The sequence below is a fragment of the Pipistrellus kuhlii genome, unplaced genomic scaffold, assembly GCF_014108245.1.
Source record: "Pipistrellus kuhlii isolate mPipKuh1 unplaced genomic scaffold, mPipKuh1.p scaffold_m20_p_8, whole genome shotgun sequence".
NCBI lineage: Eukaryota > Metazoa > Chordata > Mammalia > Chiroptera > Vespertilionidae > Pipistrellus > Pipistrellus kuhlii.
The window spans coordinates 12,043,538-12,055,703 of record NW_023425584.1 but is presented as its reverse complement, the minus strand read 5'-3'; the positions used below and the strand labels follow the sequence as shown (position 1 = coordinate 12,055,703).

Genomic DNA, 12,166 nt, shown 5'->3' with positions numbered 1-12,166 from the left:
ATGCTTTGAATACCAATGCTGCTTACTCACTGAATAAGCTTGGCCATGCCAAAGGACCTCTCCAAGCCTCAGTTTCCTCATTTGTAAAATAGGGGTAATTCCTGCCTTACATTGTTGTGGAGATTTGCATAAATGCACACAGAGTACCTACCTAGCACAGTGCCTGGCACATTGAAGGTACTCTCTGGCGGGTGCTCTACCATCTTATTCATTGCCCATGGCACCTAGATCAGTGCTAAACTGTAGGTTTGATTTAATTAATCTTTGATTCACCCACATCTCCTAGCATGGTGCCTGGCACAGAGTAGATGCCCTGTATATAGCTGCAAACCTGGAGAGAGCTAGAGAGGGAGAACCATCAAAACTGCATGATCTCGCCGAAACTGGTTTGGCTCAGTGGTAGAGCGTCGGTCTGCGCACTGAAAGGTCCCAGGTTCGATTCCGGTCAAGGGCATGTACATTGGTTGCAGGCACATCCCCGGTAGGGGGTGTGCAAGAGGCAGCTGGTCGATGTTTCTCTCATCAACGTTTCTAGCTCTCTATCTTTCTCCCTTCCTCTCTGTAAAAAATCAATAAAATATATTTTTTTAAAAAAAAAACACTGCATGATCTCATGTGAGAGTTCTCCTCCCATACACCCTCAAAGCAGATCTCTGAGTCTCCCATCGTCTTGGTCTCTCCAGAGGTCAAACTCAGTGGCAGCTTCACCTAGAGGGCTCTCAGAAATGGGAGTTTGCAACATCAGAAGATTCTAATGTAATCACCGATAATGAAAAGGTTCTTCTTCCCCAAGCCTCAAGTGAGTCAGAGCTCTGTGCTTGGCTTTGCCCCAGGGAGTGCCAAGAAAATAAAATATCATCTGTATCCCCATGACACCTAAACAAACGGTCAATTCCATCGGTCAAATATCAGCCAGGCGGAGTTAAGACGCATCTCCAGTGAAGAGAGGGGAGGAACAGCAAGGAAAGGGCCATTAGCAAAGGTTGCTTTAGTGGTGTCCTGGTACATGGCTGCTATTAAAGCTAATACCTGTTTGCCTTGCGGTGGGATGTTTGTTTTGTCTTCAAGAAAGACACCGGTAAATGACAACATGTCTGAAATCTACAAGGGTTTTGAACCTCTGGATATGGCTCAATAATCTCTTCCACATCCTGACACTTGAATGAAGACATAAGGTCTCATCTAAGTAATACACTTTTCTCTTTCAAACAAGTATAAACCAACTCTGAATCTCAGATTTGCTCTTTTTCTTTTCCTAGCCTTTTGCCACCCCAGGAAAATACCTGATGGGCTGAGCTTTCACACTGCAGCTGGTTACTGTGATTATGTAGACACAGCCTCTAAGAATTCAATGGTGTGTTGCTGGATGTTCAATAGCTGGTGAGATTAGTGCCCAGGGAAGTGGGAAATGGGCCACCACCATCGAAATGTGGGCTCAGGGCTTGCTCTCCATTCTGTCCCACTCCTCCTCTCCCACATCCCTGCCTTTGTGTTAATTGCCAGCTTATGCCCAATTTACTGGCATTCTCTACCTCCTCCCACTCCTGCTTGGGAATAAACCAGTTTAAGCCACCCAGGACCAAAGTCAATCTCTCCTCTTCATAAAGACCCTTGGCAGAGAGTTGTCCCAGTCTCACACCCTGCTGTGTAAGTCATGAGTAGCTGTCCTATGTGGCTTCCCTCTGGGGCAGAGGCAGGAGCACAGCTCTGTGAGACCCGGAAGCCCTGTTTGATGACCAGCTCTGCACCTGACTAGCTGTGGGAGCATACCACTTGCCACTGCCTCCTGGGCCTCCTCCAAAATGGAAAATGGGCAAGTGAGGTTCTAATAGTTCTTGAAGAGTAAAGTCACCATACATCTGTGAATCTCTTATTTTAAAATATTAAAAAAAATTAAGCCAGTTTAATTAAAATAGAAAAATTTCAGAGCTGTCTCCACTTCAGATATCTTAATCTCATGGAATCCCTTGAAATTGTGTGTTTTGTGCATTTTTATGATAAAATATTAAAACCTTAGGTGTATAATAACCACCTAACCCCTGCCCCCAAATATATGTGTAAATTAAATAAAAAGAAATTTAGAACCTTCCTCTAGGTCAGTGGTTCTCAACCTTTCTAATGCTGCGACCCTTTACTATAGTTCCTCATGTTGTGGTGACCCCCAACCATAAAATTATTTTTGTTGCTACTTCATAACTATAATTTTGCTACTGTTATGAATCGTACTGTTTTCCAATGATTGTAGGTGACCCTGAATAGCGACCCACAGGTTGAGAACCACTGCTGTAGAGCCTAAGACCATCGGAAAACACAAATATTTACATTAAGATTCATAACAGTAGCAAAATTACAGTTATTAAGTAACAGCGAAAATAATTTCATGGTTGGGGGTCACCACAACATAAGGAACTGTATTAAAGGGTTGTGGCATTAAACAGGTTGAGAACCACTGCTCTAGGTTGTGGAGCCTAAATGTCAGTCACCCTGAGTGATTTCCTGGTTTCCTAGCCCTGAATATCAAGTTATAGTGGAGGTAGGAAACCCTAGATGCAGGCTTGCAGACAGGAGTAAAAGAAAGCATGAGGCTTTACTTTTCAGTCTCCAGCTGTGACTGCTTATGAATCTGTCACATGTATACTGGTCATGTGACCTCAGGAATATACATATGCTCTCTAAATCATGGTTTTCTCACCAGTCAATGGAGAATGGTTTTACTTCTCTCAAAAGGGTTGTTGAGAAGAATAAAGGGGAATTCGTAAGTGCTTGGCTGGCTATCAGTAAGAGCTCAATAAATGTGGGGTCCCAAAATTGACTATTTGGAAGACTGTGCCTTCTATAACAATCAATCCACCCCCTATCTCAAATTTACATTGGAATAATCCTATGAAAAACCACATGTAAGTGCCAATTAAAAACAGAATTACCATATGATTCAACAACCCCACTTCTGGATATATGTCCAAAACAAATGAAAATAGCAACTCAGAACTGTACCGCATGTTCATTGCATCATTATTCACAATAGCCAAGATATGGAAACAACCTAAGTGTTCATCAACTGATGTGTAGATAAAGAAGATATGGTGTATATACACAGTGAAATTTCATTCAGCCATGAAAGAAGGAAATCCTGCCATTTGCAACAACATAGATGAAACTTGAGGGCATTATGCTAAGTAAAGTAAGTTAGACCCCCAAAACAGACATGCTGTATGAGATCACCTATTTGTAGAATCTAAAAAAGCTGAGTTCATAGAAACAAAATTGAGTGGTGGTTACCAGGGGTTAGGAGAGTAGGATGGGAAGATGTTGGTCAAAGGGTACAAACTTCCAGTTATAAGATGAATAAGATCTAGGGGTCTAATGTATGGCATGGTGATTATACTAGCACAAGGCAGAAAGGCGGGGGAGGGGGAGAGGAGACCAACAATTAATCTAGATTCCCCAAGTCCTGTGCCCTGATGCCAAGAGGTCTCTTATCCCCACCATCACCATCCTCACACCCAGATAACTCACTACTAGCTTGTTCCTCATTTCTTTCAGGTCTTGACTCAAATATCATTTCAGTGACATCCTGAGCACCCATTCAAAATTTAAAATGCCACCCCCCTATACACACCCCATTCCATTTCCCCCCTACTTGCCATATTTTCTCCGTGATATCTGTCAGCATAGGACACCCCTCATTTGCTTGCTTTTTTAATGACTGTCTCCTTCCACTAGGATGTAAGCTCCTAGGGGTCTTTGTCTATCATTGGTTCAATTGCTATGCCCACAGCACCTAGAACAGAACCCAGGGCAGGCGGTGGGCACTTAGTTAATCTGTTGAATGAATGAGTGCGTGTCTGAGTGAATAAGTGAATGGTTGAATGAATGAATGAAGAGAAGCCTTGGCTTTATTTTCATGGAGAGGTAAAGGATGGAGGTTGGTCTCAGATCTGACTCAAGTCCTTCCCACCCGCCTAACCTAGGCATTCTTCCTCTTTCAGGTGCCACACAAGTTGCATATCCCGCTAATTCTGGGGGTTGACTCCAGACGCCATCCTATTTAAAGGTAAGCACCCCCACCCCACTTTTTAAAATGAGTAAATAGGAGGGAAAAGAGCCTCAGCGTGCCCCCTGGGGATGGGGCGTAGGGGAATTCCCACGCTCAAGTTGTTCTTTTTGCCCACCCCCTCATCCCCACCCCCACTCGCACACATACACACACCAGGCTTGCCGTGGGGTGGTGGGGGCACAGCTAGCTAACCTGGGTGGCGGCGTCGGGGCTGCGGGCGCCTTGGCTGGACCCGCATTGCCCCCTAGTGCCGCGCGGAGTCAGGGCGCCGGGCTCCCCCGCCTGATGTCACCAGCGTGCAGTCAGCCCAGAGGCGGCTCATTGAAAGCGGACCCTCCTCGGCGCTGGCTGGGCGGAGACGCTGCTGCCCGCCGACCCGCAGTGGGCGAGCCCGCCGGAGCCCGCGCCCCTCCTCCCGTGGCTCCGCTCCCCGCTCCCTCGCGAGCCGGCCGGCGCGCCTGACGTGGACCATTAACTTGGAGCTGCCGCCTCTCCCCTCTCCTCCTCCCTCTGACAGGCACAGGCGAGCGAGGAGCAGCGCGGTGCAGGAGACGCACTGCCGGCTGCTAGGGGAGATGCCTCCTCGCCAGGAGGGTGCCTCTGGGAAGAAGCCCACCGCAGGGGAGGCAAAGTTTCAGGGCAGCTGAGGAGCCTTCCCCGCAGCCCTTCCAGCCCTGTCCACCCCCTGGCTATGGAGGGCGGACTCTAAGATGAATCCCGACCTGGACACCGGCCACAACACATCAGCACCTGCCCACTGGGGAGAGTTGAAAAATGCCAACTTCACTGGCCCCAACCAGACCTCCAACAGCTCCAGACTGCCCCAGCTGGACATCACCAGGGCCATCTCCGTGGGCATGGTGCTGGGCGCCTTCATCATCTTTGCCATCGTAGGCAACATCTTAGTCATCTTGTCTGTGGCCTGCAACCGTCACCTGCGGACACCCACCAACTACTTCATCGTCAACCTGGCCATCGCCGACCTGCTGCTAAGCTTCACCGTGCTGCCCTTCTCGGCTGCCCTGGAGGTGCTGGGCTACTGGGTGCTGGGCCGGATCTTCTGTGACATCTGGGCCGCGGTGGACGTCCTGTGCTGCACCGCCTCCATCCTGAGCCTGTGCGCCATCTCCATCGATCGCTACATCGGGGTGCGCCATTCGCTGCAGTACCCCACGCTCGTCACCCGAAGGAAGGCCATCTTGGCGCTCCTCAGTGTCTGGGTCTTGTCCACAGTCATCTCCATCGGGCCTCTCCTCGGGTGGAAGGAGCCAGCACCCAACGATGACAAGGAATGCGGGGTCACCGAAGAACCCTTCTACGCCCTCTTCTCCTCGCTGGGCTCCTTCTACATCCCGCTGGCGGTCATTCTGGTCATGTACTGCCGGGTCTACATCGTTGCCAAGAGGACCACCAAGAACCTGGAGGCCGGGGTCATGAGGGAGATGTCCAACTCCAAGGAGCTGACCCTGAGGATCCACTCCAAGAACTTTCACGAGGACACTCTCAGCAGTACCAAGGCCAAGGGCCACAACCCCAGGAGTTCCATAGCTGTCAAACTTTTTAAGTTCTCCCGGGAAAAGAAAGCAGCCAAGACCTTGGGCATCGTGGTCGGGATGTTCATCTTGTGTTGGCTACCCTTCTTCATTGCTCTACCACTTGGTGAGTTGGGGGCTTGGTGGAGGGGCTGTGGGCATTTTCTGATCTTGGCTTTACTGATGAGTTTACTGCAAAGTTTTCTTTTGGGGGGTGGGGGGGGCCGGTTGGTGTGGTTGTTGTTTGTTTTTTTTCAGTCTGTGAGTGTTTGGAGATTAAAGAATACTGTTTGTTCTGCAACGGCTTTGCAGATTGGATAGCTGGCTAAGAACCAACTCAGGTGTTAGTGGAACACGCTAAGATACTAGCCGCTTGAAATAGAGCCACAGGAGGAAAATCTGGTATGCGGAATGATTCATTCAGCAGCCTCAGTTTAATAATTAAAAATGCCACTGGACTTGAACATCACACCGGCGTTATTTCAGTAGTAATCATGTGTCAGCTAAGGCAGCCCCACGAATGCAGCATACAAAGTAGTTTGTAGTTACCGCAGACGCGGCACTGGAGAGCAGGGAGGCAGCTCGTACACAGAAAGGCGGTTTTCATTCAGCATTTCCAGGGCTCTTTGCAGAGAGCCCCATGCTGCTCTAGAGCTTTGCAGAGGCTGCGTGCTCCCCCTCCTCCCGGCACGGCTTCATTATGAGTTAATAAGATCATTTTACAGTCACACAGCCCCAACTTGCCTTTAAGTTATCTAAAGCCTGAGATTTGAAAGAAAAGGAAGATGACCTAAGGATCACATAGTCTCAGTTTTCACCCAAAAATGCTCCTAATTCTGGTAATTTATGAAATGACCAGAATTGAATTATAGTCGTCCCTCACCATTAACTGCCAGACACCAAATCCTGCTAGGATGAAATTGAGTCCTTCCCCTCCTATAAAAACACGTCCATCTTATTTTATTTTTTTATTTTTTATTTTTTTACTTTTTTTTATTTTGGTGGTCCTACTGAGTTATTCAAAGGCTACCTGACTGATTTCTTCTAAGGAAGAAGAGGTCTGGTTAAGAGGCAAACCTAGAGCAGAGTGTGATATGCTATCCACACGGGCTGGGAAACACTTGTCCCCTCCTCTGAGGCACTGATCTGCTTTGATTTCTTCTCCTATCTCTGGGGGACGCTCCAGAAAAATGAATGGAGGGAGGCGATCACGGCAAAGTCATGTGCCGTGGTATCAGAAGACGTAGCAGCTGCTATATGTCATGGACCACACATGCCTGCAGTCACACCAGAGGCTCAGTTAGAACCTTACACGACCAAATTCCTCAAGTGACTACAATTCTGAAGACATGCTGCTTTAAAAGACAGAGGCAAATGGAAAGAAAGCAAACTGATATCAGGAATTGCCCTTTAAAAAAGATAAAGGGAAAAGACTGTTTAACCTACTCTCCATGTTATCATTTCTAAAGCCCGGCTAATGCCGTCATGACTGTTTTCAGTGTTTTCAGAGGAAAGGGTTAAGCTCGAGTGATCACATCCCACTGCAGAGAAGCTTTCTGTTCTTTCCCAAGGTCTCAAGGTCCTTTCGCAGACTTGTCAGGTTAAAGTGAATGACGATTCACACTGCATTTGGGCCATTCAAAGCTCCTATTTGTATGTGGAAGTGATTTGGCCACGTATCATTAGCTAAGCGACCTGGGCAAAGACAGCTCTTCTGTGAGCCTGAGTTTCTTCATCTGCAAAATAGACCTGTTTACGATTTGCTCCACGGGGTTTGCACTAATGCATGGAAGGGATTTAATGCGGTGTCTGGTGCACAGCAAATGCTCAAGGAAAGTTAGCTGTTGGTACTACAAACCCAACCCAAGTCACCCATCAGCTGTAACTGTGTATTTCCTCCTTCTCTACTCATTTGCCAGTCCCCACACCTGTTACTAAAGGCTCAGAAAAGAACTGGGCCTTTCTACTCCTGCTCACTGGAGGCTATGACCACAGCATCCTCAGGAAGGAGGCCCCAGCAGGATGCAGGGATGGATCAAAGGGGCAGGCGCTCACAGTAGTGGGGAAGGGAAACAGCTCCAAATAGGTGAAGAGGCTGCCGGCATGGCATGTCGGAATGCTCTGGGAGTCAGGAGGAGTCTAGTTTTTTTATGCATTGCTCTGAGGATCAGGAGCCATCTAGTTCTCATGTGAGCTTCGCCATCATGTGACTTTAGGATTGTTGCCTTACCTCAGTGGGCTTCAGAGCTCACTTTCAAAGAACCACAGGGTTCGAGATCAAGGGCTCGAAAGCGTTAATAAACATCAGAATCATCTGTGGAACCTGATAAAACATTCAGCTTCTTAGGCCTAACCCACCGACACTCTGACTCAGTAGATCAGATGAATCCCAGGAGCCCAGGTGGTGATTCTGAAAAGGTGGCCCGCCAACCAGGCTTGGAAAGCCACTGCTGGGACCCTATCCAGCCTGCTGGAGGCCATGGTTTTACACAGTGTGAAGCCTTGTCCTTCTCCAACCACAGGGCGGTGTAGGATGATATGGCTGCTCTCTGGCTCCTGCTCTTCAGGACCACCCTCAGTTGCTTCTTACTCCCACCCTCCCCACTTTCCCCCTTTCTGTTGATGCCTTTCTGAGACATCCCCGTAACAGCTTCCACACCACAGAAAGTGAGATGTGCTCGACACCATGATGCTCTCAAAGCTCCTCTCTCCTATCCTTGCCATGAAAACTTTCTGAGCATCCATGCCATTATCTCCCAGAGAGGTCCGAGTGAGCTGCCCCTGAACTGACCCCATCCACATCCTCTCCTCCAGCCCCCTCGCCTTAGCAGATGAGGAATATGGACTCCAGGCTTTGGGTTTGAAAAGGTACACAAGTGCTTCAAATAGAGAAGGTGCTTAATTAACATGTTCTTAATAATTCAGCAAGAGCATCCAAGCAAGCCATAGATGTGGATTTCTACTTTCTCTGAGTTCAAATAACACCCAAATAAGAGTAGCATGATGTAGAAACAATAACTCCTCTGGAATCTGAAGAAGGTTCCAAACTCTAAATTTTCCATGAAAGACTTTCTACTCATAAGGAGAAAAAGCAGATCTGAGAGGACAGTGGTTGGCAAACACAAGTGCAGGTAGGAGTAACTTCCAGTTGGCGATAAGGGCCTGGATGGCAGGAGATTTCCATAGCTGTGTTTGTCTTCTCCGTGGGAGAGAAGGGTTTGGTATTCCTCTTGGGAAAGAGGGAAAATAACCATGCCCCCTGCAGGGTCCTAGTTAGGAGCCCCATTTGTTTACCCTCCTCCCTTATTTTTATTTTTGGAAGCAGGGTTGGGCTGCCTCTCATCTCCTGTGGAGCCCTCCCCACCTGCAACACCCTCCCTACCTCCTCCCCACCCTTTTCCTGTGGCCTCAGACCAAGTAGGGCCAGGGACCAGCTCTCACTTACTCTGGAGCAGGAATGGACTCCACCAAACAAGGACCTCTTTATTTGGTCCCTGGAATCAGGCCATGGAGAGTCAGGAAATAATTGGAATATAATAGAGCAGCATTTCTACTCATTTGGGTCATGTACAAGATGTTCAAGGAATCTTCACCTGCCCAGTATTATCATGAAGGTCAGCTCCCACCTGCCTGGGGAGGGCCTGGACAGGGTCTCAAGAAGTGACTGGGCTATTGAGGGAAGTGCAATCCACTGGGGGAAAGGATGGGATTGGAAGGGGGGTAGCAGGAAGTGCTGAGCAGCCAACTAGTAGCTGGGTTTAGTGTGTTGTTTAGAAAACACTGGAACCTTGCCTTGCTCCAAATCTTTCTTCCATCTTTTAAAATGCTGAAAGGCCCCAGGAAGCCCTTATTGAACTAACTGCTTTCCCCTTCAAATAAATGAAGGTCTATTTCAAAGAAGCAGTTGTGTTCTCTATAGCACTGGAACCAAATAGGAATTCCTCCCTCCATTGATTTGTTTCTCCAGTCTTCTCATTCCAAGTGGGGCTGATGAATCCCCACCTCCCACAGGAGCATACAGGAGGTAGGGGTCTCAAAGGTGACTCAGGACAAAGCCTCCCCGACAAACACAACTAATCCTCCAGCTCAGAAGTTTCAAAACACACGGATTTGAGTTGCTCACAAGGAAAGCAGTTGATTTGAGTTAGGAGAAATTTTCACATACAGGGAATCCTTCCTGCAAGAGGGAAATCCTACAGAAGGAAAATACATTCGACCATTAATGAAATTATTAATAAAGACTTTCTAAAGCACCTACTAGGTACCAAACATTATGTTAATTACTGGGTGGTTGAGCCAAAAATAAACATGGCTCCTGCTTGCAGGAGAATTACAGCCTAGTGGCATCATACTAACATGGAACACATCTTATAAACCAGACATTTTGCTAGGCCCTCAACAGACATTATCTCATTAATCCTGATAGGGGAGAGTAATTGCTCCCTCTCTATAGAGGAACATCCTGGAGCTCGGAGAGGTTAGTCTTCCTGTTCAGGGTCACACAGCAAGTAACTGATGGTGCTAAGAGTTGAATCTAGGTCTGTCAGAGCAGGCACATACCTGTTCCACTGCACCCAGGAGATGTCTGTCCTTTCTGCTCTGTGGTTCCAACCTTCTCTCATAGCAATTGGTCTCCAGGAAACCCAGAGCCACCTGTCAAAAGTGTGTTATTGTACTTCTGTTACAAAGCCATACCTTTCTCCCACTCTTCACTCACTCCCGTAAAACATCAGAGAAGTTCATCCAACACCCCGGAATATCTAGCTAGATCTTCTGCACACCTCTTGCACTGTATAGGATGTGAGTGTTTCAAGGATGGGCCTTTCATCACCCCAGCCCAAAGGAAAAAAGTGGCACCTGGCCCTTCCTCTAGTCCTAGAGGGTTCTAGCTCTACATATATTTAATCATTCATTCATTCACTTCACTTAATAAGTATGTATTTTTTGCATGCCCACTATTGTGATAAGTGACTTGAAGAAATGGGGTGAGATGCTATTTGAAGTCTATAATGGGAATCAGTGTATCATAGGGGTCCCTGAGTGACATTTAGGGAGAATCCTGGACAGTTCGGAGGAGCTAATTCAGTGAAGGAGAGGAGTGTAGGCAGAAGGAAGGACACACCTGTAATTCCTGAGGTAGGATTTGTAGGAAACTAACAGAGCCCAGAGAATGGAGGGGAGACGGGTACAATTGGAGGCTGGAGGTGTGAGCAGAGGCCATGTCATGCAGGAACTTTTAAGTCCCATAAAAACTTCAGATTTTATCTAAGTTGCATTGGCCACTATTGAAGGATTTAAAGCAGACAAGAGACAGAATCTGAATCATGTCTTTAAAAAGACAACTTGGGCCAGCATGTAGAACATAGACCAGAGACAGAGCAGTTAGGGGGCCACAATCCCAGTGAGACCTTGTTGTGACTTAGACCAAGCTGGTGTGTGGGAATGGAGAGAAGTAGGCAGTTCAAAGACTTGGGGGTGGGTTAGTTTTGATATAGGAGGGTTTGTGAGAGCAAGAAATGTGTCTGAACAGTGTGGAGTTTCCTCAAAAAACTGAAAATGGAACTCCCATTTGACCCAGTAATCCCACTTCTAGGAATATATCCCAAGAAACTAGAAACACCAATCAGAAAGGATATATGCACCCCTATGTTCATAGCAGCACAATCTACAATAGCCAGAATTTGGAAACAGCCTAAGTGTCCGTCAGCAGATGATTGGATCCAAAAACTATGGTACATCTACACAATGGAATACTATGCTGCCATAAAAAAGAAGGAATTCTCATCATTTGCAGCAACCTGGATGGAATTGGAGAACATCATGCTGAGTGAAATAAGCCAATCAATGAAAGAGAAACACCACATGACCTCACTCATTTGTGGATAATAAAGAGCATTATAAACTGATGAACCAAAAGATAGATATAGAGACAGTATATCAACAGGTAGACTGTCAAATTACAGCGGGGAGGGGAGGAAGATCTGGGGGAGATAATAGATCAACCGAATGACTTTTATACATGCATATAAGTACAACCAATGGACACAAAACTCTGGGGAGGGAGGGGATGTGTGGGAGGGAGGGAGAGGGGCAAAAAAAAATCAATAAAATATATTTTTAAAAAAAAGAAGAAAGAAAAAGAAATGTGTCTGAGATTTCCAGATGATAGAGGGACCATTTGTTGAGATGGGGAAGATCAGAAGGGGGGGGGGGGGGGGGGGGGGGGGGAGGGGATGAAACACACAGCCAAGAGAATTCCTCCCAGGATCATCTTCGGACCCCATTCATGAGGGCCCATAAGGCACCATACTAGGAATGATCTGCCAGATACACTTATGGGTTGAGGGGTCAGAGTGTCCCAACCCAAAAGCCAGAGAGTCATGATCAACAGCTAACTGAGCTGCTCATCAGAAACATCAGCTGTTTTTAAAAGTAAAGTTTCTTGGACCGCCATCTGCAGACCTGTCCTATCAGAATCTCTGCTGATGGGCCCGAGAATCTTGATTTTTAACAAGTTCCTACAGGTGAATCTTATGTAGCCAGCATAGCTAACATCAGTCTCCCGCCCTCTCCCATG

At 47.2% G+C, this 12,166-nt stretch overlaps 1 protein-coding gene across 1 annotated transcript in view; it reads left to right on the top strand.

Moving 5' to 3' along the window:
- The first annotated feature begins 4,161 nt into the window (after positions 1-4,161).
- The window catches only part of ADRA1B (adrenoceptor alpha 1B), a 46,383-nt gene continuing 38,378 nt past the window's right edge, over positions 4,162-12,166 (top strand). Inside the window, exon 1 of the mRNA XM_036424074.2 lies at positions 4,162-5,716. Coding sequence (XP_036279967.1) covers positions 4,768-5,716 — 949 coding nt within the window. The 5' untranslated portion in view covers positions 4,162-4,767. The remainder of the gene's footprint in view (positions 5,717-12,166) is intronic.